A 26,348-nucleotide genomic window follows, 5' to 3' on the forward strand; every position below is an offset into this window, starting at 1 on the left:
AATGAGTTGCGTTATCTTTCAGGCAGGCGCATTATTGGACGACTAGGCGGAAGTTATCGTTCATGTATACTATGCTCTAGTTCTGTTATTCACTTTTCTTTTATATTAAAATAAAAATGGACCGATTTAGTTGGACAAATGGTCTCCTTGAGATGAACGAAACGCTAGTAATCCAACAAAGAGGAGTAAGACTTTACGACGGGGAAGACAAGGTATTTTTGCTCGAAACGTTAGATGGCTAATGTGTATTCAGCTGAAAGTTAGTACGTTAAATGACAACCACGAAAAAACACTGGGATGAAGATGAAGTAGATCATGTTTACAGATAATCATTGATATATTTTATAGAACATGTTTGGCTATTGCATATTAGGTTGTTACCGTCATACTTGGACTCATGGAGGCACTGTTAAGATTTGTGTTTACTATTGTGTTAACTGTATCTAAAGTTTTCTAATTCTCTGTTTCCTCACTGACAGGCTAAACTTGATGTTGGAGGAGTTGTTCTTAGCACACATCGCCTTCTCTGGAGAGATCAGAAGAATCATGTAAATATATATATATATATATATATATATATATATATATATAGAGAGAGAGAGAGAGAGAGAGAGAGAGAGAGAGAGAGAGAGAGAGAGAGAGAGAGAGAGAGAGAGAGAGAGAGAGAGAGAGAGAGAGCAGTGGTGTAAAGTACAGAAACTCAGATGACAGTAATTTTTCTCAGAAATTGTAATTTACTAAATAGTTTTAAAAATGTGTACTTTTAATTTCCATTGAGTACATTTTAGTGCAGTATTGGTACTTTTACTCCACTACTTTCCATCATCCTTTTACTGTATTATTTCCTTTATATGGGGATTAGAAAAATGAGAACTACCTTAAGACATGCAGCAAACTGTTTGGAAGCATTAAAATGTCCAAGAAGATACTTTACACACAATGATCCAGAGACTGTTTACACTGCATGTCACTGATGAGAAGATGAAGGATGTTTGCTGTATGATGACCTAAATGGCCTTAAACAATAACTAAATGCACTACAGAATGTTACGTTTACTCACACACGCACAAATTACATGTAAACGCATCAACTTTTCACAGCGTAATACTCACTACTCTTGAGTACTTTTAAAAGGGCAACTTTTTACTCATATTTTGAGTAATATTTACAAGTTACTTTAACTCTACTAGCCTTACATTTTGGGCAAGTAATGGTACTTTTACTTGAGTCTGAATTTTTTTTGTACTCTTTCCACCACTGGTTTTTAGTCTGCTTTTCAATGGAATCATAAACCATTTTTATGTGTCTATCATTTGTGTAAAACCTTTTTCTTTAAAATGAGAGTATGGTTATTTGCTTATTTGACATCCCTTGTTGTTTTGCAGGAATGCTGTATTTGCATCCCCTTGTCACAGGTCATATTCTTTGAGGAGCAAGCAGCAGGCATTGGAAAGAGGTGATTGCTATTACTGCTGTACCAGCAATATTTCAACCATTAATCAGTTATAAATGTTTGCTGTGAACGTTTCAGTGCACTGAAAGAATTTTGCGATTGAGACAGCCCTTAAAATGGCTAACTCTCTTATCAGTGCACTGACTATTGAACAAGGGACCTGATTGAGATGTATCCTTTGTTTGTAACAAGCAATTAAGGTTACAGGTCAAGTACAACTGTTCTCTATCTATCAGCTCACACCAGTCTGGTTATTTTCCTCCCTACTTGGGTGTCGGAAAAGAATTTTCACCCACAGAACTGCTGCTTAATAGACAAGACTATTTTCTGTAAAATCATAGAAATTGTGGTGCATTAAAATCCCAATAGTTTAGCAGTTTCTGAAATATTCAGAACAGCCCGTCTGACGCAACAAGCATGTTCAAAGTCTGTTAAATCATATATTTTTTTTCTTCATTTTGATGCTCATTTTGAACTTGCATACATGCGCCTAAATGCTTTTATTTACTGTCAATTCATTGACACATTTATTATTTGAGTTAACAACCTAACAAAGTTGTCAGTTAGTACACACCCTGTTTATTAATCTATATATTAAAACAACATTACATTTTAAACCCTGCAGTGCCAAGATTGTCATTCACCTGCATCCAACCCCTGAAAATAAGGAACCAGGCCCTTATCAGCACAGCAAATACTCTTACATAAAGCTCTCCTTCAAGGAACATGGGCAGATTGAGGTCAGTAATTGAAGGAGTGATGTCACAGAAATATTTCAACTGAGTTGATGCATAGATTAATAAAGCTTTCGTGTGCATGGGGCTTATTACGCCACTAAATCTGGCTTAATGCAGTTTACTGCATAAGCTGTGGCATTTGTGACTGAAACAGAGCTGCTGAGATGTTAGGTGTACAAGTAAAGTAACTTGTGATATGCTTGATGTGTAGTTTTACAGGCGTTTAACGGAAGAGATGACTCAGAAACGATGGGAAAATACACCCGTCTCACAGCCCATCCCCACTGGAACAGGACCCAAGGTCAGCCCAGACTGAGACTCTGAATGATACTGAACTGATTAATTTTTATTACTTCTAATAAAAATATAATTCATTTATAATTCATTATTATTAAAATTATTTTAATTAAATATTTTGTTGTATATGTTTGTGATGATTAGGTTTGGATTTCTTTACTAACCATTTTAAAAATCAGTCATTATTTCAGGTCATATTATGTGTTTTTTTATTTTATTATTATTTAATAATTTAGCAAAAACTAATTGTAATATTAATAATAATATTTTGTGCATCATTTTGGATACATTTGTGTTTTTTTTTTACATTTCTGTTTAGCTTAATTTTTTACATTTCAAATTTAGTTCAAGTAATTTATTAGTAGCCTGTTTGTGTTAGGTTATCAATATTATTTTATTATATCATTTTTAAATCATTTTTATTTAGAATGAATGATGTGCATTCATTTGTCATTTATATTCATGAAAACAGTCAGTTACTTAAATTAGTAATGCTTCAAAATGTAATGAATCTTCATAAGTAAAACACTAATCCTGTTTTGAAGAGTAAAGATGCAGTGCTTATTGCTCCCTCATGATGGCACTGTGATAATGTAGTTTTCATACAGTATGTGACACTGTAATTGTTGACAAACTTGCTATATATTATTTCACTTTGACTCTATTGGTGTATGATGGGTTGTTGTATGATAAACAACTTGCATGGCTGTTGTTTTAAAGTTTTTGTGTTGTAAAGAACAGGCCATGAAATAGTAACCCCAGGGCAAACCCTTTCCTTCCTGTTCTTTTGTTAGTTGTTTGCATGTTTTTGAGTTATTGTTTGTGCGTGTTTAACAAAGCGTGTTGTGTGTGCCTAACTTTTTTTTTTCTCTCCTCCTTTCTGTGGTTGTAGGCAGGAAGGACACGCGCAGTTGGGATTGTGGGTATTGAGCGGAAGTTGGAGGAGAAAAGAAAAGAGACAGATAAAAACATATCTGAGGTAAGAAACAGACTGACAGGTAGTCATATCTGACCTACAGAGATAATCAGGAATCAGTAGGCGCCGTGGCCCTCTTTTGAGGGGCCACCTGATGATGAAAGCAAGCCGGGACCCTGTTTTTAAAACTCGGTGACCTCATAGTTCTGATTAGCTTCCTGGCACAGTTATAATGGAAGATAAAAAGAGAGAGCACAGTGGTGGGATATCCTGAATACACCCAGTCATTTACAGGTGATTTCAGCCCTCGATAAAAGAGGGGTTTAGGTATATTCTTTCTCTTTTTTTTAATTCCTAAATATCTTTTTCTTTCAGGCGTTTGAGGATCTCAGTAAATTAATGGAAAAGGTAGGTCGGTGGGGCAGCCGTGCAGAATTTTGCCATGGTCATGTTATCAGTTTGATTTCAGTGACTCATTATCTTCCTCTGCAGGCCAAAGAGATGGTGGAGCTCTCCAGGTCCATTGCTAACAAAATCAAAGACAAACAGGGTGACATCACTGAAGATGAGGTGAGCTTGAAGACTGGGACATGGGCTTGATGGCCTAAAGCACTCATTCTTCAATCTGTCCGGGACGAAAAAAACAAAATTATTTAATGAGACAATCACGTACTGATACTGATTGTTTTTTTGTTTGTTTGTTTGTTTTTCCGTTTAAAGGTTCTGGCAGTAAGAATTATTATTATTTTTTTATTTAACTACAAAAATGCAAATTTGCATATGTGGTCAGACTATAGAGATGCAGGAGACCTTAACAACCCAAACAACAATAGGACTTGACAGGACATGTGTAGTCACAGTATTTCTTTGAAAAGTGACATCATCAACTAATGACATGGAATGCGTAATGTAATATTTATAGTAATTTTCACAGATCTGTGTGAAAAGGGATCATTCATTCATTTATTCATTCATTCATTTTCTTTTCAGCTTAGTGCCTTTATTAATCAGGGGTCCCTGCAGTGGAATGAACCACCAACTTATCAAGCATATGTTTTACACGGCAGATGCTGTTCCAGCTGCAACTGGGAAACATGAAAAAGGGATCATACTTTTTTTAAAAATCTTAATGTTTTTAGTACAACTTTGCCATTTGAAATGTTTACCAAGGCTGCATTTATTTAATCTGAAATATTGTTAAAAATTATTAGAACTATCGGCGCCATAAGCCTAGTGGTTAGCGCATCATCACGGCGAGTTTAATTCTCAGCTCTGCTCCCTGCAGTTACTGTCTGTAAAATCTTCACTGTCCCATACAATAAAGGTGAAAACGCCTAAAAAATAATAATAAAAAATCCTATTTAGAATGAACATTTTATTATTCAATATATTTTATTTTATATCCATATATTATATTAAATTCTATATCTGTGATCGCAAGTTAAATCTTTAGATGACATAATACCATTCTCGAAGTAACATTCCTTGTTGTGAAAATTGAAAACGGTTGAGCTGCTTAATGTTTTGTGATGCATATTTTAAGATGAATAGTTCAGAGTAATACGAAAAACTTTATCTCCTTTGATCAATTTAATGCATTTACATGCATCCGAATAAAAGTTTTAATGTCTTACAAAAATATACTTGATCAGATTTATCAACTTTTTGAACTGTAGTGTTTATACACATGTGCTTTAAGTCCGTTTCCTCCTCAAAGTCTGTTACTGCTTTGATCCTGCTTAAGTTAATAGGCTTTCTCGGATTCCATGTGGATGGCAGCTGTTATATCTATTAGTATAGCTAACATTTTTGTTTTATATGGCCTCCATATCCACACATAAGCATTTAAAAGCTTATCTATCAGTTATTTCCCCTAAATAAAATGATACATTTGAATATGCAATAATATGTTCTAATGCTCAGTAAAGTTCTATAAATACAAAGCTTGGAAAACATCACTTGTGTAATCCACACAGAAATCCTGCTCACTCCCAACAAACTTTGCACAGGGATGTCAAATATCCAGGAAACGAAGTGGTGACACAAATAGAACCTGGAATTGAGCTGAAAAGCAGCCAGAATTGAGATGCATCAATCAGAGGACTGATGTGTGCATTTTTCTGAAGTGAAGGACTGCATGCACATACAAATAATTATTGCATAGAAAATGACCTGCAATTATAGAAGCCCACAATGAGATGAGGAAAAACCTTTGGCACATCTGAAAATGACTGAATGTTGAAGTTCACATGCTAAAACTGGATGTTAGATTTTCTCAGTATTGTTTGGAAACTGTAAGAGCCAACCTTGCTCATTTTTTTTGTGAGTGAAGATCTGCAATTAAATTTGTCATGTTTGTTTTTGTGTGCCATCTAACAGACCATCCGCTTTAAGTCTTATTTGCTGAGTATGGGTATTGCCAACCCAGTAACCCGAGAGACACACGGCTCAGGCACGCAATATCACATCCAGCTCGCCAAACAGCTGGGAGACATGCTGCAGGCCCCACTGGAGGTAATTAAGCCTGTGTGTTGTTTCTACATAAACAAAAATTCATTGGATTTACAAAATTTTTTTAAGGGTAAGTGGTTGAAAATAATTTATATGGGCTAAATTTAAACAAACAAATAAATAAAATGTTGTAATGTTTAACCTAATTTGTTTAAATCCAGCCCATATAAATTATTTGCAACCACTTACCCTTAAAAAGTTTAGTAAATCCAATGAATCTTTTTTCATGTGTATTTAGATTAATATACATACAGTATGTAGTGCTCTATGGTTTCCCTTATGTAAAAAAATTAAACATGGACAGTATAATTGAATCCAGTCATAAAATTGACTTAACTGTATAAGGCATTTCACGAAACCCCCCAAAATGTCTAAATATTGCAACAAAAACCAAACTGTCAAACATATTCTTGTGGAATGTCCAATTTTTAATGTTATCAGACAACAATTTTTATCTGGAGAGACTTTAAATGTGATATTTTTTAAATGTGAATCTTTTTTAAATTGTAAAATTTTTATCAAAAAGAAACCTTAAAAAACTGTTTTAGATGTTTATCTTATATATTATAATTATTTTTATTGTTTATGCATTTGACCTTGTATATCATTTATTGCTGTTAATGACTTTTAATTATTAGAATAATTTTTATAATTATAGAAAAGTGGTATTTATAAAATGTGGTAAACTTGATCTGGTTTTTTTGCCATGACATAGCCAAAGAAGCTGAGATGGCAATAAAATAAAACTCTCTCTCTTTCCCATTTCATGAAATTTGACACATTTTGGATAGATAAATAGAATATAATTTTGTATATGTATACTTAATCAGTTTGCATTATACAATAGTATTTGTGAGTGTTTACCCCATAAAGGTATTTTTAAACGCATAAATAAAAAATAATAATAAACATACTTTAGTTGTGTACCTAAGATATATGATCATAAGAGGTGTTTAGAATTGTATAAATGTAAGTGATATATGATTGATTCAAGGTTATTATTTGATAAATTTATGTTTTTAATTTGAAAAAAGTCCAGAAAATTTAAAGTTGAAAAAAAGAAAATGGTATATATTTTAATGGGGTTAATTCATTAATTTACTTTTTGGAATGAAATATTGTTATATTTTATTTTTGCTCATTCATTTTTTTATACTTTTTATTCAGCAGAATACATAAAATTGATAAGATGTAGATTTTTTTAAAACTTTATATTCATCTAATAGAAAAATTTTTATAGATCAACTGTTTAATAATCAGTTTTACCATCACTGGAAAAAATTACATATTAATAAATATATTAAATTAGAAATATGAAAATAGAAATTATTTTGGTTTTATTTATTTGTTTGCTAACAAAATAATTGCATACTTTTTTACATTGCATACATTTACATATTACTGCCCCCAAATTATTGAATAGTGATAAAACCCTATTGTACATGTAGTATAATAATTTCAGTTTAAATTAGCATTTCATATCAGTTTTTTAAAGGGCACCTATGAGGAAAAACATCTTTTGGAAGCTGTTTGGTTAGAATTGTGTGTTAGTGTAGTGTGTCCACAGTCATATTTAGGTGATATAAAGACAATAAGTCTCGTTAAAATCACTCTATCCAAATCCCTCCCCTTTTGAGGCCCACTGCAACGTGATGTAGGAGTGTGGTTTCGCTGCACACAGAAGTCATGACAGCCACGTCATATCTCTATAGTAATGCATATAATCATATCCACAAGACGGCATGTGCGCAAAGCAACTGGAATCATCAGCACCACAAGAATGAGTTTTACAAGTTCAAAACTTTTTCAAAACAGTGCATGTTTGTAATAAAGTTCATCACCACAACTGCATAGTGTCAGTGCAATTATAAAAGAAGATGCTTCAATCCTGGTTTGCGGCCTAAATCAGGTTTATTTTGTACATGCACATAATGAGTATCCATACAGCAGTGTATATTAACGTGTATCCTGCCGTGCAAAAACAGTGCTGGCCGAACGTGTGCTTTCGAGCATGCAAACTTTATAACGACATTGTGTGTGACTCGACGTTGCAGAAAGGCTTGAATTAACTCCACAACAAATACATCAAATAACCACTGGGAAAGTTCTTACTGTAGTAAGGGAGATCTGCTTCATTCTTGCCTGTCACTGTGCTGTTTATCAGTGTGAAGGCTACATGAATCAGAGCAATCTCTGTGGCTCTGACACGCACATGGGTAAAACCAGCTCATTTGCATTAAAGGCACAGGCAACAAAAAGAGCTATATTGTCTTAACAGCTCAAATTTCCCAAATTCAGAAAGGTATAATAAATGATCTGATGGGTATTTTGAGCTGAAACTTTAGACACATTCTATAGACACAAAAGACTTCTTTTAAATCTTTAAAAAGGGGTAAAAAAACGTGCCCTTTAAAAAAAATTCTATTGTTGCATAGCAGTGTTTCCCAACACTGTTCCTGAAGGCACACCAACAGTCCACATTTTCAACCTCTCCCTAATCAAACACACCTGAATCAACTCATCAGAAGATTAGAAGAGACTCCAAAACCTGAAATGAATAGGTCAGATAATGGAGACATCCAAAATATGTACTGTTGGTGTGCCTCCAGGAACAGGGTTGGGAAACACTGGCATAACATCTTTCTTGACATTTACATCTTACTGCCTCCCCAAATTATTGACTAGTGTATATCCATATACACTACATATTTAAAAACTTATTGCACATATAATATAATAACTTCAGTTTAAATGAGCATTTCATATCAGGTTTTAAGTCTGGACTGAAAGCAATCTTCTATATTAAGCTGCTTTGACACAATCTGCATTGTAAAAGCGCTATAGAAATAAAGATTAATTGAAAATTGGAATTAAAAGCATTATTTATTTGGTGACTTGCAAAAATATGCAGTCAGTTCATCATCATCATCATCTCAAAATATTCCACTTGTTTGTGTTCATTTCCCAATACTGAATGTTTGGCTGTACATTTTGTCCTACAGTATCTCATTATATGGATATTGACCTTCCTTCCTCCGCTTCTCTTGTATTATTCTGTGAGTCTCTGTAGGAGCGTGGAGGAATGATGGCCCTGACTGAAGTTTACTGTCTGGTGAACAGAGCCCGAGGGATGGAGGTTAGATGAAACTCAACACACACAGCAGCATCAGTGCATCTTATCATAGAGCCAATTAGATCTGATCCTGATCTCCTTCCCGGCGGCATTAAGAGTGAAGCTGGTGATGGTACAGCCATCTGGAGGGTAGAGAGCAAAACCTCACATCAAATCACAGCCTGATGGTGTTCGCTTGGTTTGTGTGTGCATGATGTTTCACTGCATTCTGAAAAATTAGCTTTCATTTTGGAAGTATACTGGCTTTATTAGCAAGTAAATTAAATCATCAATTAAATTAGGGCTGTACATTTTATCGTTTCAGCATTGATATCACAATGTGCATATTTGCAATAGTCACAGCACAAGATATGCAATGTTGTGTCTGAATTATAGTTGACCAGGAGCTACAGAATTTTATTTAATTACTGTATTTATACTGAATTTATACAATTTATGCCAAAAAAATATATATTTTTCTTACTTGGAATGTTTGTCTTGTTTCAATATCTGCATTTGGCAGATAATTTTACTTGTTTTATGGAAAAACTCTTAATTTTGAACTTCAGAATTTTTCGATATTTGGAGTAGAAATGAGACAAATTAAGAAAAGTATTTTTTGAATTGTGATAATTCAATTTCTGTACCTGAATACTGTACACGGCATACACCTGACAGTTGAAAGTACCACACACCAGACGCACACATTTGTGTGTTATTTAAAATGAAACTATTGAGATGATTCGGCAGAAATATGAACAGTGTCCTGAGTCAGGCAGCACGGTGGCGCAGTGGGTAGCACAATCGCCTCACAGCAAGAAGGTTGCTGGTTCAAGTCCCGGCTGGACCAGTTGGCATTTCTGTGTGGAGTTTGCATGTTCTCTCCGTGTTCGCGTGGGCTTCCTCCGGGTGCTCTGGTTTCCACCACAAGTCTAAAAAAAACGTGCAGTATAAGTGAATTGGGTAAGCTAAATTGGCTGTAGTGTATGTGTGTGAATGAGTGTGTATGGGTGTTACCCAGTGATGGGTTGCAGCTGGAAGGGCATCCGCTCCATGAAACATATTCTGAGTAAGTTGGCGGTTCATTCCGCAGTGGTGACCCCAAATTATTAAAGGTGAAAAGAACATGAATGATTGAATGTCCTGAGTCATAGCTGGGCTCTGCGGACGATGATAAGATATAGTGATTTTTTTTTTTTGTTAATTAATCCTCTGGTGCTGTTGGGAAGGCTGTCAAAATTTTAATTTCATTCAAATCAAACTGTTTTAGTTTAGTATTGTTTTATTTAGCATTTTTTGTTCTTAGGGATTTTTTATTTATGCACTAGTTAAAATCCATTTTTAAACTTTTTTTTTTTTTTTTTTTAACCATAGACTTAAATTACATTTCCAGTGTGTAAGCTGTCTTAAATTTAGAGAACAGACTTTGTGTTGGGCTCTCTTGTACTTTTATATTTTTTCTCAAATTAAAACATACAAATCAAATATTTTTTTCTTTTTTTTTAAGATGCTTGGCAGATTATTGCTGAAGTAGAACAATGTTATTGCTGTTTTTTTTTCTTTAAGTGAAATAAAATTGTGTAGCAGTTTAAATTTTGAAACAAGAAATCAAAGACATAAATCTAAACTTTAAAAAAATTACTAAAAATAGCTTTTGTTTTTTGTTCCTTTGTTTATTTTTGTCTATACAGCACTGTTTATTTTTTATAAAATTTCATCTTTAAGTTTAATAGTGTTTTGTTGTGAAGTCAAAAATAGCCACACAACACTTGAAGCTTAATAAATATTGGTAGGAAAAACATCCCAGATGGATCCTTTCATGACGTATAATCTGTCTCTCAACTGTCTCCTCAGCTTCTCTCTCCAGAGGACCTGGTCAATGCCTGCAAGATTTTTGAGTCACTGAAGCTTCCCTTACGGTATGGCTACGGACAGGGTTTGAAATGAACACCCACCCACCTGCCAAATAGACTGTAGGCAAAAAATAGACTGTGGTGGATATTGCAGATCAACACACTAGCCAATTTGGCGGATTTAACTTTGCATATAATCTCTGTATGAGCCCTCATCCAAAGGCAGTTTTAAGCATTAGCAAATTTAAGTATAAAGTGGGTTGCACAGTGAGTTAAATCCCAATACAATCCTTTAAAATCAAACTTAATATAGCATAACAGTATTCTCTATCAGTTTGTGCAGTTTTTTTTTTTTTCAACATTTATTTATATAACACTTTACTACAACCAAGGTTGACCAAAGTGCTTTACACAAGTAAAAGCTAATTATACAGGACAACAAAAAAGCAGACAATGCAAAACAATACAAGAAATATAAAAAAAATACAACAAACATTAAAACATAAAGAAGTGTCAGTACTATGCATTAAAAGCCAATTTAAACAAGTGGGTCTTAAGCTTGGCTTTAAAAAGTAGCAGATTAGTGTTTGTACGAGGCTCAGTGGAAAGGGTTTTCCAAAGTTTTGGACCTGCCACTGCAAAAGAGCGATCACCCCACTGCTTGTATTTTGACCGAGGGACTTCAAGCAGAAGTTGGTCAGCAGATCGCAAAGCTCTGCTGGGTTTGTGAGTGTGCAAAATTTCGCATAAATAAGTAGGAGCAAGGCCGTGGTCAGCATTAAAAACAAACATCAAAAGGTAAAAATCAATTTAAACTTAACAGGGACCCAGTGGAGGGAGTAGAGAATTGGTGCAATGTGTTCCCTTTTCCGTCTGTTAGTTCAAGCTGCACAAGCTGCAAACGATGAAGAGATGACTGGTTAACTCCAACATAAAGTGCATTACAGTAGTCCAAACGCAAACTAACAAAAGCATGGATGGCTTTCTCAAGATCAGCCTAGCTCAGGAAGGGCTTGCTTTAATCTCAGAATCAATCTGCTTATCAAAATTTAGACGACTGTCTAGTCTCAGACCCAAGTTTTTGACCACATGGCAGAAACGAGGAAACTGAGCCCGATGCGCTAGAGATGAAATAGTTGACCTGTTAGAATTGGTAACCAGAATACACTCGGTTTTGTTTTCATTTAGGCAGAAAAAATTTTGTGACAGCCATATCTTAATATCATTTAAAACATTTGCTAAAAGATTCAAGTCAATCTAAACAGTTGTAACAGGTGTAACAGGAAAATAAAGCTGTACATCGTCGGCATACAAATGAAAAGAGATATTGTGATTTAAAATAAGCGAACCTTAAAGTAAGTAAACCTATTTAAGCTTTTTGACTTCAATTAAAACGTATTGAACTTTTCTCAGTATGGTGTTTGGATTCATTGTTTTTGGGCATTTATTATCATTATAGGTTTCATTTTATTTTTATAAAAAAAAATCTCTTTTACAAGAGTATCCTGGACAAGATTAACAGGACACAGATCACAGGATAACATAATTCATCCATCAATACACACTTAAAATGACATCTATAACTTGTCAGAACATCTACAGACCAGTATGTTGCATTCAAAAAAATTTTTTTTATATTTTTTAAGACTTGAAAATGCAAGAAAATGATGAATTAACAGAATGATCACTGAGAGATATATAAACATTTTGTGAGGAAACCATATATCTCCAGTATTTTTATCACTAAACATTTATTTTGGAGTGAGAAATATGTTGCATTTATGACAGAATTAATGCTGTTTAAATTACGAGAAATCACAAGAGCATTTTGTGTCCGTAAACGTTAATGGACTGTTGTATATATAAGCATTATACAGTGATTTTAATAATAAATACTTAAATCTAAGCAGTGATAATAATTTGGTTATTTTTAATATTTTTGTTTTGACTGAACAGCCAGAAACTCAAAATTTAGCAGGAAAATTGGCCTTATTTAATTGATAAAGTACATTTTAACCCTCCTATTTTTGACCGTAGTTGTATGTGTATGTTTTGAGTGAACAAACTGTGCAAGTCAGGCCGGTCAGCATGGAATCGGTCAGCCACTTCCTGGCAGGCTTCCTGTTTTGACGACCCATGTCCGCCCTCAGTCTGTTGGCTGCATTTTCCACCTTTCAAAAGAAAACAAGCATTCAACTCAAACCACAATTAAGTTGCACGCTATTAGATTACAAGTCTTGTTGGGTTCTTATGTAACCAGTAACATAAAAATTCTTCTTTCCTTGTCAGTTTGCGAGTGTTTGACAGCGGGGTGATGGTGGTTCAACTTCAGTCCCACAGCGAAGAGGAAATGATCGCCTCGGCTCTAGATAACGTGAGTTTCGTGCCATCATTTTCTCCCATCTGTGAAATCACTTACTGTATGTGGCCATTCAAACATCATGCACCAACTTCCTGTCATGTTTAATAATGGGTTAGTAGAGTGGAAATTGGATCAGATCTGTAACCACAAACTTGTACAGGCAATTTATTCCTCTCTGTTTAATGGTTGTGGTCAGGAGAGTGAGAGAAGGTTCCAGTTTCATTTTTTTGCTTGATATTGCATGAAATGAACCACCTTCAAAGTGTTTTTGAACAAGACGTGGCTAGCAGATGTGACTGGTGCTGGTGTTTTAGGTTAAAGAGCTGGAATGAGAGGCGTGTCAGATTAGAAATTTCCATCCCTGACCCTGAAGAGTACAAGACACATGTGGTAAAAAAAAAACAGCAAGCATATTTGAAGACCATTTAAGATGAATTGCCAATTATTGCTGTACTCAATGTGATTTAGTTATTAGATATGATGTATGGTAGAATCACACGAGACCTGTCAAGATAATATCTGGGTTATGTTTCCCTGTGAAGTAAGAATAATAAATTAGATTATTCTCTAATAAAATCTAATGAAAGTATAAAGTATAAAGATATATTTCAATAATTCTGTGTGTATTTTTCGCTGGAGGCATATAAAATGAATATTAATCCTTAAAAAAATACCCATATCATTATTTTTCCTCTTTAAAATGAAATGCTTATAAGCTAAAGACAATTTTACACTTCAGATTACTGAACTATTATTGAATTTCATAGTCATTATTTTTAATAACTGCTGTGCATCTGCGTTGAATTGAATCAACTAACTTCTGGCACCTAGAAACAGGTATTTGAGCACAGATTTAGCATTAGAAGCTACGCTTTTAATCTCACCTTTTGGCACCTAAAAACAGGTATTTCAACCCAGATTTTGCGTTAGAAGTTGCATTTTTAAATTGACCTTCTGGCACGTAGAAACAGGTATGTCTTCCTAGATTTTGCTTTAGAAACTGCATTGTTTTAATGCCACCCCACAGGTTTTAATTGGGTTTAGTTCAGGGGGTTAAGCTGACCACTCCATTACTTAAGTCCTTTTTGCCTGAAACCAAGACATTTCTCTTTTTTTTTTACTATCGTGTTTTGAGATTGTTGTTTTGTTGAAACATCCATTTTAGGGCCATTTCCTCTTCAGCATAATCTCCTCAAGTATTCTGATGAATTCAAACTGATTCATGGTAAACGATGAATAAGAAACATTCCCATACCACGTTTATTCACAAACTTCACACTGAACTGAAGCTTGAGTTTGGTACCAGGGAATCATCTGATGTACTGTCGATGAGCACTAGATAAAAAGACAATCTGTCCTCAAGTGCTTCTAGTGTTCCTTTGCTCTTTTAAGTGGTTTTGCATATGCTGTTTTAAAAAAGGGAGGTTTTCAGGCTCTGACAGCTGAACTTCTATCAAAAGTCTTCTGACATTAACTGTACTTACAGGTCCTTTTAGATCTGTCTGGAAGTGATAACTGGATGGATCTTTGCCATTCATACTATTCTTTGATTAAAAAGTTTTTTATTTAATTGCAATTTGTGACACCTCAATAAAGAGACTAGTGCTGAGTAATTAATCGAAGACTATTTTCATCTGCGTTTTCTATGTAAATCTGGTTCTTGTAAACCTCAAGCATGTGCTTTCAGATGGAGCAGCATTTACTACACAGAGTCATAGTAAACTGACAAGCTGTGAAAAAAATTTAGATGGATTTATTCGAACAATAATGACATGGAGATAATCGTTCTGGGAAAATGACAGCTGTTTCCATTGGTATTCTGTGAAAAATACATGAAAAAAATATCAGAGATGTCCAGATCCGATCACGTGATCGAAAATCGACCCGATCACCTCGATCGGATTTGGAGGTTACCTTCCGATCAGGACTCGAATAAATATGTATATTCTCATTATTTTTTAACACATCTATTGTTATGTGGTGGCACAGAGATGGACCTCTTTCTTGACTTCACACAGAAACAGCAACGTGTGTGGCATGACATCACCTTGTTGCAGAGATGCTATTTGTTAAATGCCGGCAAAGTAGAACACTGAAGTAGGAACGCATGAGTATGTCTGCAGTCTGGAGGTATTATAAAGTTGATGATGACAACATTCCCATAGCAAACTGTGAGATATGTAGATATGTAGATACCACATTTAATAACATGTTTGCACTCCAAACTCACTCAATAACTTCAGTCAGGGGTTTGAAATAATCTTTCTGTGAGAAGATACCATGATCATGTGTTTATTAGTCATGATAAATCAACGAAAGCAGTTAAATATTCTGTTGATAATACAATTCTATTAGGATTTCCTGTGTTTCTTCCTCATGGGTGTTTGGAGAATTTGCACGAGAGCGTCCTCTAGGCTTCGGATAAGATTTACTGCTGATCAAACAACCATGTTTCCCCGACAAGATGTGCATGACAATTGCAACTTTGCTTAATCATGTTTGCGATTTCATTTTGGTTAATTGCCCAGCATTTTAAAGTGCTGTTTATGACATATGTAATGTTATTATTTTTCTTAAAATGAATGAATTCTCTCGTTAAACTATCCGCTTGTTAAGTGTTGACGTATGAAATACTGTTTCCGTGTTCGTTGCTACTCATTTAAATTGAGAAATATTTGCTTATGACCACTTTTTAGTCATATCACACATTTAAGTCAATTTGATATAAAAAAATATGGTGTACATGACAGTCTCTGGACTTCACATCACAGACACCAATATTTTAACGATTAATAAAATAGTAATCACTTTCTGACCATAGGATATTAGGTATGGATTTATGTATTGCGATCGTGATTTTTTTTTATCGTGATGTTCACGTGAAGTCACACTTAACAAGTGGATACGTTGCAACTATTTTGAACACACCCATTTCAAGTCATTAGCCAATTGCTTGGTTAATGACTTTTTAAATCCACATAAATTGACCAGTTTAATTTGTCTTCTGAAGATGCCCGATTGCATGAAATAATGAACAGATTAAATTCAGGCTTTTATGCACATATAAACTGGATTATTAATTAAAATATCCTAATTTGTGTTTCAAATATAAATCAATTTCATACTAACATGGAAAGACACGAGGGTAAAATAAATAAGGACATGATTCTGAGGGTAAACTGCAGAGTATTTTGTTTGATTGTTGTGTGATAAAGTGCCTATATTAACTCACTGTGGCATACAGTATAATAGTACATAGAAATGTATATTTTTAGCTTTGCCATACTCCAGAAATGATGGTGGTGTTGCTGGGCATATATCTGGTTTAATTGAGGTTTCCTTGTGTGTTTTTTCTCTCTCCCAGGTGTCTGATAAAGGCTCACTCACAGCAGAAGAGTTTGCCAAGCTGCTGGGACTGTCAGTTCTCCTCGCTAAAGAAAGGTGCTGGAGACATCCTTTGCCTTATTTCATCAATAATTCATCCCTCAAGTCTCTCCTCACTATTTTGATGTATCGCTCTCTTTTTCACAGGTTGTTATTAGCCGAAAAAATGGGTCACTTGTGCCGAGACGATTCAGTAGAAGGCCTGCGTTTTTATCCCAACCTGTTCTGACGCATGAGGCCGATATGTTATCGAACCCAGCTGCCCCTCAGCTCCTGCTGGCCCCGAATCCCTCTGTGAAATAGATTAGATCTCACTCTGGACACAAGTGGGCACCTATTTTCCACTGTGTTTGTCAATAGGGTCTTTCATTGAATGATGGTTAAGGTACTTTTGTGTATTACTGCATCTGTTTGTTTGTTGTACCCTCTGTGTAACCGATTTAATCTATTCTACAGCCTTTAATGAAAAGGGAGTGACAGAAATGACCATGCAGAGGATGAAGTCGATATTGTCTGTGACTGCAGTTTGCTCAGTACCATTAGATTGTCCATTAAAATATGTCATTATGCATTGCTTATATCTCAGAAATTAGATATAAACATGGGAAAGAAGGCAAGAGGCCTTTAAATGGCAAAAATAATCAGAAAATTCATTAGAACATCAGCAAATTGTTGGGCAGTCAGTGAGAGCAATCTGTTTTGCAGTAAGTCTTCCACACTTATTTTGAACAGTTGTGTAAAAAATATATATATATTTCTCTTTTTTTAACAATTTTGACTTTGGGTTTTCTTTTATGTTCAGTTATCCTTATTTCTGGTGTATTACATCACTTGCATTTGTGTTTTTTATTACTAGTGTACTATATCAGAAGTTTCACCAAAGCTTTTTGGCAGTAATTGTTCTAACCGAAGATTAATGTTGTGTTTTTCTAAAGTTTATTTCATGGAAACATGTGATCCCGAAATGACAACCGAGATTACAATGAGAGCACTGTTCCTAAATATAGTTTAATATCTTAATTATCTTCAAAGTTTGCCTGAAATGTCAAGCTCGTTTTGAGACAGACCTCGCTTTTGTGAGATTTATGGTGGAGAGGTTTTTAGGTTTTTGAGGATGATTTACTTTTTCTTCTGACATTTGTTTGGATCCACGAACTACAGCTAATCGGCTGGATTAATGAAGAACCAGCAGGCATTTCGCCGCGGTCACTGAGGAACTTGTGCTCTGATTTACACTTTAAATAGACGTATATAATGCAGTTTTTCGTAATTTATCGGCTTGACGTAAATACTAAATAGATTTTTGTGGGGACCAGACCGCGTCCTAACTTGATTTCCTAATAACAGCCGGTAGAGGAAGCGAGGGTGTGCGCGTTCACGGAGAATGGGGTCGCGCGTCTCAAGAGCGGAGACGCTCCGTGACGTTCATTCATTTACCACTCAAAAACATAACTCACGGTAACATGATGCCTTTCAGCCCGTTCAGGATACAAGAACATACGGTGTGCATCCGACCTAATGTCAAATGTAAGTAAAATACTTCTGCTTTTATAGGTCACTCTAAGTTTGCGCGTTTAAATGTGTGTTATTCATTGGGTTTTTTTACCTTGCTGACCTTGTTCGTTATTTTGTAATTCGTATTTGAGTGATAACAAGAAATGTCGCCATAGGTGTTATTAGGTTATTTTCCAAATTCATATACATATGCCAACGCAACAATAGTCTGTTAGCTACGTTTACAATTAACTAATTTTTGTAATAAATTATAATTCATAAATGATATAATATATACCGTATCATATAATTCATGAACTGTATTTTATTATAAAAATATTATAAATCATTATGTTTTCCACATATGTTCTAACAAGTTTCAGCTATCAAACAGCTGTGTAGCAACCTTTGAGTAAGTTTAGAGAAAAAGAGCATTTTAGTACTTTCTTTTTATACTGTGAGAAATAACTCAATAAGTAATTTAATTACTTGACTCAGTACTGATTAGATTCTCTTTAAGTCTTAATACATAGACATCAGAAATTAAATTTAATTATTAAACAAAATTCAACATGGCCCTTTTGCTTTATTTAAAAAAAAATAACACTTAAGAAATGTTAATATTTGTATATTTCATATGCATACGGATATTCATGTAAAATATTAAAGGTTCAACATAATGACACTGTCTTTTATATATACAATGTCATTAACTTCTTCAGTTCCTTTTTTTCTAAAACATGTGCAACTACCATGATAAATGTTATGTTTTTTAAAAACATTTATTGTAATATAAGGCAAGTATATTATAAATAACTAATTAAATTGCTTACAAAGTAAAGTAATTCTTTAGTTTTTCAGCAGAAAATTACAATCAATAAATTTCACTAGCTACTTCGTAACAAATGACACCCAACACTAAGTGCATGCATGTACTGAATAGACTATGCACTGTGTGTTAAAATGTGAGAATATCAAGAAGATATGCAAATGCATTTTTTCATATGGGATATAATGTAACATATATGCTATATTATATTTTATTAAAACATGTTGTGTCCAAATATGATAATAGCTATTAAAAACACATTTCTTGCTTTGTACCTTTTGAGAACAATGTGCATTTTAGTACTTTCTTATTATACTGTGAGAAATAACTCAATAAGTAATTTAATAACTTGACTCAGTACTGATTAAAAATATAATACAAGTATAAATAAAATATAATGTAGCCCTATAAGCATTAATGGATAGACAATAGAAATTAAACTCTTAATTATTTAAACTGGAGTCAACATGACCTTTTAGGGTATTTAAAACACACCTAAGAAGTGTTAATCAATATTTGTATACTTTATGTTTGTGCATACATAGCATGTACATTCATGTAAAATATTAAACGTTTCAACATAATGACCATCTTTTATTCATAAAATGTAATTAATTTCTGAAGTTTCTTTTTTAAAGCATGTGCAACTGACATGTGCAAATGTTATTGTTATAGAATTATTAGGCAAGTATATTATAAATAACTATAAATTGCTTACAAAGTAAAGTAATCCTTTACTTATTCAGCAGAATATTACAATCATTTAATTACAGTAACTACTTAGTAACAAATTACACCCAACACTAAGTGCATGCATGTACTGAATAGACTGTTAAAATATGAGATTATCAAGAAGATATTCAAATGCATTTTTCCAGCTTATAGATAGTCCAATGAAAGAGTCAGGTGATTGCCCCGACAAATATGTGCTATAGAAAAATGAATGCATTCAATGTATCGCTTGTTCCTGATTGAACTGTTTCTCTTTCAGGACAGGGAAAATAATAGTGGATTGGGGTGATGCGGACAAAGAAAGATAAGAGGCCGCACAAGTCGGAATGACACAGGGTTTCCCTACAGCGACCTCATTTGTGCTGCTCTTCCTGATGGGATTTGGTAAGAATGCATGCTTGCTTTTAAAGAACAGATTATTCTGAAACTCAGTCAAGTTTGTTTGATTTGTATGGAAAAGAAGTTTTATAAAAAAGAAAAGAAAAAACTCTCCTAATGAAATGTCTCGACCAAATAACTAACAGTGACTGTAGTGAGTAAAGAAACTACCTGCAGAGCAACAGGTGTAATAAAACTATTACACTTTCATTACATCCGTGGGGATCAGTACAAAGGCACAAATGTTCAGTTATGTCATCCAACTTTGTTAAAATCAAGGTCAGTGATTGGCAGTTTCAAGTGCACCATGGTAAATTGGGAGAGGAAAATGGAGGGAGGGGGAAGGGAGGGTCACTGAAGTTTCCTGCACTCTCTTCCCCTGGATGCATTTGTTTTTTCTGCAGGAAGTGACCCACACAGAACGCGCTTGTAAATCACAATGCCTCAAGTTCTCATACTACAGTAATAGACACAGTAGTTGAATTTCTCCTTAACTTGTATTAGTACTGAGAAGTCCTTTAACGTCAGTCTAGCTCAAAACCCACAACCAGAAAATCTGTGGTAATGGCAAAGATAAACCAAGGTATAATACAGCTTACCAAATTATTTGAGCTATTGTCATGATTTTTTTTGTGGTTTGCAGTTTGTCATGATGTAACATGCACTGTTCTAGGAATGGTGAGTTTTGTTTTTAAGATCAGTTCTTTGCTTTTTTTCCCCCCTATTATTTATTTTTCTTCTGACAGTCACAGTCAATAAAAGTAATAATAACAGCAAAAAGGGGAAACAATTAGTTGTATTCAACTTTTTTTAATGATTCTGCTCAGTTTTGGCTTTAAATTAAACATAACATTTGCCTGTCAACAAAAAGGAGTGTCCGACCACCATAGAGGCTTGAGAATGGGCGGTTTAGACTTATATCAATAAATGACCAGCTAAAATCTACATACTTTTACAGACTGATTCAAAGACGATTCCGTGGATTAACAATTTTTTTTTTAAGTTAAGTGGTTGTAAACAATTTATTTGGGCTGTATTTAAACAAACAAATTAAGTTGAAAGTTACTAAATTTAATTTGTTTAAATTCAACCCATATAAATTTTGCGGGAGGTGGCTCGGGGGCTCAGTGGTAAGCACTGTCACCTCTCAGCAAGATGGTCGCTGGTCCCGGCTGGGTCCATTGCCATATCTGTGTGCAATTTGCATGTTCTCTCTGCGTTCGCATGGGTTTTCTCCGGGTGCTCCGGTTTCCCCCACATTCCAAAGACATGTGCAAGGTGAACTGAATAAACTAAATTGGCCATAGTGTATGAGTGTGAATGAGTGCATATGGGCGTTTCCCAGTACTGGGTTGCAGCTGGAAGGGCATCTGCTGCGTAAAAATATGCTGGATAAGTTGGTGGTTCATTCCGCTGTGGCGACCCCTGATAAATAAAGAGACTAAGTCAAAGAAAAATGAATGAATTTTGCAGAAACAATTTTTTTCAGTGTAGGAAAAGGGTAAATTTGTATTCAGGGTTTTAGATATGTGCTCAGACAGAGTATGGTCTTGATTCTGAACATGATATTTCATATAATCCTGCTAAGAGTGTGGTTATGATCTGCAGAACTAAAGACAAAAGTATACATTTTCCAGTTTAAGGCTGTCCAATGAGATTCCTATTGGGTGGAGGTCAGTAGTACACCCTATCAATCAGAGCTGTGGAGACATTGGTATTGCTCTATTTTGTAAATTGTTCTGTTTTTTCTGTTATGTAATATTATTTTTTTTCTCTTTTCATTTTGAATGGGACTTTGAGTCTGTAATAAAGTTTAATTGAATGATTGAAGTTTTGTATTGGGCAAGATTGACTCTTCAATCATGTAAAAACTAATGTAAAATGTACAGTAGGCAGTAGATGTTTTACTTTTAGTCCATTTAATAGAACATAGTAACAGGACCGATACAAGGTATTCATCGTTTTTTTGCTTCTCAAGATTTTAATTGGTTTTACTTTGTTTTTTTTTCCCCATAGCAATGGCTGGTATCCAGCTATGGCCATCGATGCACATTGCCTTGAGCAATGCCAGTGTGTTTGTGGATTACAGCACTGAAAACAACCTTACTGACCACAGACTGACAGTGGAATTGATTGACGTGGACAGGAATGTTACAGTACTTACCAGGATGCTTCCATTCAACCAATCAGAAGGCTCAATGGAGTTCGACTGCTCCTGCTTTCTGTATGCTGGTAATTTCAGATTCAGACTGGAGCAGAAGCACGTCCTTGGTGTTTCTAACAGGAGTGCCATCTGGTGGTGGAGTCCGATTCTACATGTGCACTGGCCCACCTTTCACTTAGTTGTGGAAAGGGGCAGCAACAACCAGAGCTCCACTGACTTTAGGATTAGTGTGTACACTAATGACCACTTCCATCCATGTTCAAGCAGCAAAGCTTCAACTTTGTACCTTGACGTGAGCTACCTTGAACAAGTCCAGGTAGGAAGAACCACCTTTGAGAAGGTGCAGAATCGGATAAGACATAATATTAAAGTAGTCAGGTCTCAACATCTGGAAATGCCGTGTGCATCCCCTCTGACAGAGCGTGGCTACATTCAGATTTCCATAAAATCCCCTCACACCCAACAAGACATTAAATCATCTGGTCCTCTTTACCTGTCCAGCATCTTCTCCTACAAGCTTGTTGTAGATAATAGTTACAAAAGAGGTTGTGAAGGAGCAGTTTCTGTCCGCCGAATTGCTCCTCCCTGTACAGTTGCAAATGGGAAGATTCTACTTTACAAGGAACAAAGTAAAGACTCTTCTTCTCCCTCTCACCTGGCCTTCAACTTCCTCACACAAGGGGAGAATGAGACTGAATTTAACTGCTCCATCTTTGACGCTGGCAAGAATATGTACTGCTTCAATTTCACTCTGGTCTACAGTCAGGCTCCCAGTTTAGCACACACCTGTGTGATTGTGCAAAGACATACAAGTGAGTCTGCTTTGATCTGGGGTCAATTTATTTTGTTTGTACAGCACTATGGTCAACTGCAGTTGTGTTTGTTACATAGCGAATACATAAAATTAATTAAAAATGAAGGTGGCACAGTGGGTAGCATGATTGCCTCACAGCAAGAAGGTCACTGGTTTGAGCCCCGGCTGGGTCAGTTGGCGTTACTGTGTGGAGTTTGCATGTTCTCCCCGTGTTTACGTTGGGTTTCCTCCAGGTGCTCCAGTTTCCCCCACAGTCCAAAGACATGCGTTATAGGTGAATTGAATAAACTAAATTGGCCGTAGTGTACAGTAGTCAATATTTGAAGTTGATCAAATTTTTTTTTATCAAAGTTGTCCTAAAACTATTCAGCAACACTCGTCTTGGGGCAATTTTAAAAAATGTTTTTGATTCACTTCAATTGTTGACTACTGTATTTGTGCGAATGTAAGAGTGTATGGGTGTTTTCCGGTGTTAGGTTGCAGCTAGAAGGGCATTTGCTACATAAAACATATGCTGGATAAGTTGGCGGTTCATTCCGCTATGGTGACCCCTGACTAAATAAAGGGACTAAGCCGAAAACAAAAAGAATGAATGAATGAACTAAAAATGCTAATTTATTCTAGAATTAGCATCACTGATCCATTTTGTGATAATTTGTCTAATTAATGATACATGTTAAGCAAGTTTCTCTTTTACCACTTATGGATAGTGATTTGAACCCCTATCACTGATTTGAATCCCTAAACCAAGATGTCCAATCCCACTCCTTATGACTCAATTTACAGTTAAGTTTAAGTACAATCCTAAGTACAATTAAGTAAACATACCTGAAATAAATAATCAAGGTCTTAAGGATTACTTGAAATGTCTTAGCTGGTTTGTTGGAGCTACACTCCACTTGAAGGTAGAGGAAGGTTGGACACCCTAGACCAGGGGTGTCCAAACTCGGTCTTGTAGGGTCGATGTCCTGCAAAGTTTGGTTCCAATCCCAATCAAACACACCTTGGCTAGCTAATCAAGCTCTTGCTACGCTTTCTAGAAATATCCTTGCAGCTGTGTTGAGGCAAGTTGGAGCTAAAATCTGCAAGACACTGGTCCTCCAGGACCGAGTTTGGACACCCCTGCCCTAGACCTTAAAAACTAAACCTTAATCCTAAGCTTTTCATTTACGGTGTCCATTTTTCATATTTCTTTTTACTTATGTTGTTTTTAATATCTGCTCATTTGTTTGTTATGATACCATATTATTTCTTTGAAGAAATGTGGGGACCGTGGCAGGCATGGAGTGGTTGTAGTGTGACTTGTGGGGAAGGTGTGCGAGAGCGTGTCCGTGAATGTCTGCTGCCCTCTAGTGGTGGGATACAATGCACTGGCATGGTTAGGGAGCAGTCACACTGTTCACTAGAAGACTGCTCTGGTAATCATTTTAGTTATTCTACTTTTTATATATTTTTTGAAAACAAGTCATTTCAGAATAAACTCCAATCTGTTTTTTCTTTATTCAGAGGAGATTCCCCCTCCACCAGTCAGCCCTCCACCAGCTGTGAGCACACCCCTGACTAGTAATCTAGTGGTAGTGTCTGGGATCGCTCTTTGCCTGGCTGTGATCCTGGCCACCATTTTCATTACAGTGTGGAGAAAACTGTGTCGTGCGCCAAAGTGCAGCTCTATGCGCCGTGGATCTCTACACTCTCCTAGTGGCCGAAAGAACTCTGATGAAGCCTCTATCTGTGGTCACAGCATGCAGAGGCCCAGTTTCTCAGAAAGTCTCCAGGCAGCTCCCCTACAGAAGGGATTTACCTTACCTGCTAAGCAGGGACCTTCAAACCGAGGTGTATTGGCTCATCAACAGAGCATGTCCCTTCCTCTTCCCCATCCACAAGACCCAGAGAGGATGTCTCCTTCTGGCCAAAAGATCATTCCACCCCTTTTTGGTTACCGCTTAGCTCAACAGCAGCTCAAGGAAATGAAGAAGAAAGGCTTAAAAGAGACAACTCAAGTCTACCATGTGTCCCAAAGTCCAGTGGATGACACCATGCTAGAGGCAACGGCTTCAACCCCAGCTGGTCTAACTCCTGTGCCCCAAGAATTTGACAGTCAAGAGGAGTCGAGCAGTAGCCACTTCCGCATAAGGTCTCCCTTTCCAGAACCCACATGGCCTTCCAAAAACAGTGCCTTGTCAGATAGACAAAAGGTGGACATGTTGCTTAATCCCCCGAAGTCTGCATTTAGTGCCAGCTCACGTCGTCTTGAGCGTACGGCAGACTGGGTGGAGATGGTAGAGCGCAGTCGAGTACCCTACTCCAAGAATACCAATTTCAGGAGAACTTCAAGCTTCAATGAGACCAACCAGCAGCCGTTTCTTCCATCCCGGCCATACAGAGAAAGAAGTATGACCCAGGTGACTCCTCGGCAACTACCTGAGGGAAGCTGTAGAAGCAGACCCTGGGAACATACGCTTCCTGAACTTGAGGTCTGGTCTTGTTCCAGTCCTAGGATGACTGAAAGCTCAGTGGACAAAAGAAGAAGACCATGGGTTGACACTCCCCCGTCACAGTCAAATTCAAAAGATTCAGCTCCAGTGACACCAATAAAAGAGCCCCTAGTGGATCGTCATCACGGGGCTCGGAGTCCATCATCTGCACTGGACCGTGCTGAAAGAGCAGAGCAGAACTGGAGCAGAAGAGGCCCCTCACCCATCCAGAGGAACATACTAGCCAGGAAGCTACGAGAGGCGAATTCTTCTACCGGCCAAAGGCAACGCAGTTCCACATTTTCTACCTCAGAGCAGCGTAGGGGACGCTGTCGCAGCCTTCCTCTCTCCGCAGACTACAGCAACTCTCCGTATAGTCTCACAGAGTCAGAACAGCGCATGATGGACATTTCTGGATACTTGGGTGAAGATGATGGTGTAGAGGTTCTAACTATTCATAAGCTTACCTGACAAAACCTGTGTTTCTACTAGTTTCCACACTTTAAAATGAAAGTCTTAATGGAATAAAGCCCTTGTTTTTGGTTGCAGACAGGTGTTTCGATCAGATTTGGAAGATTTTTGTATAATGTTTTCATGACTTTAAATGAATGATCCATTATATTTCTATTTATGAAGGCTTGACTTGATTTAAAAAGGCATTTTGATCTCATGTACATTGTATATATTTTGGACACATTTTGATTTGATTGTACACTGGAAAATGTGAATTCTCAGGTTTTTTTCATAACAAACCAAAATATACATATATACAATGTTTCCTTTTCCCTGAATGTTTATTTTATACTACTAAAACAGTAATACACAATCTCAGTCAAG

The 26,348-nt window shown here is 35.9% G+C and overlaps 2 protein-coding genes across 2 annotated transcripts; both read left to right on the forward strand.

Annotated features, from left to right (window-relative positions):
- The first annotated feature begins 48 nt into the window (after window positions 1–48).
- vps36 (vacuolar protein sorting 36 homolog) lies at window positions 49–17,398 on the forward strand. The gene is made up of 14 exons (XM_056466426.1): window positions 49–212; window positions 480–548; window positions 1,387–1,457; window positions 2,080–2,194; window positions 2,403–2,492; window positions 3,381–3,467; window positions 3,780–3,812; window positions 3,897–3,974; window positions 5,784–5,918; window positions 8,986–9,051; window positions 10,882–10,946; window positions 13,170–13,254; window positions 16,607–16,683; window positions 16,774–17,398. The coding sequence occupies exons 1-14, from the start codon at window positions 117–119 to the stop codon at window positions 16,853–16,855; spliced, it is 1,149 nt and encodes a 382-aa protein (XP_056322401.1). The 5' UTR covers window positions 49–116; the 3' UTR covers window positions 16,856–17,398.
- A 79-nt stretch (window positions 17,399–17,477) lies between these two features.
- Window positions 17,478–26,277, forward strand: LOC130235898 (thrombospondin type-1 domain-containing protein 1). Its single transcript, XM_056466425.1, has 5 exons — window positions 17,478–18,153; window positions 19,941–20,065; window positions 22,076–23,035; window positions 24,297–24,455; window positions 24,544–26,277. The coding sequence occupies exons 2-5, from the start codon at window positions 20,008–20,010 to the stop codon at window positions 25,980–25,982; spliced, it is 2,616 nt and encodes an 871-aa protein (XP_056322400.1). The 5' UTR covers window positions 17,478–18,153; window positions 19,941–20,007; the 3' UTR covers window positions 25,983–26,277.
- Window positions 26,278–26,348: the final 71 nt, after the last annotated feature.

The sequence above is a fragment of the Danio aesculapii genome, chromosome 10 (assembly GCF_903798145.1).
Source record: "Danio aesculapii chromosome 10, fDanAes4.1, whole genome shotgun sequence".
NCBI lineage: Eukaryota > Metazoa > Chordata > Actinopteri > Cypriniformes > Danionidae > Danio > Danio aesculapii.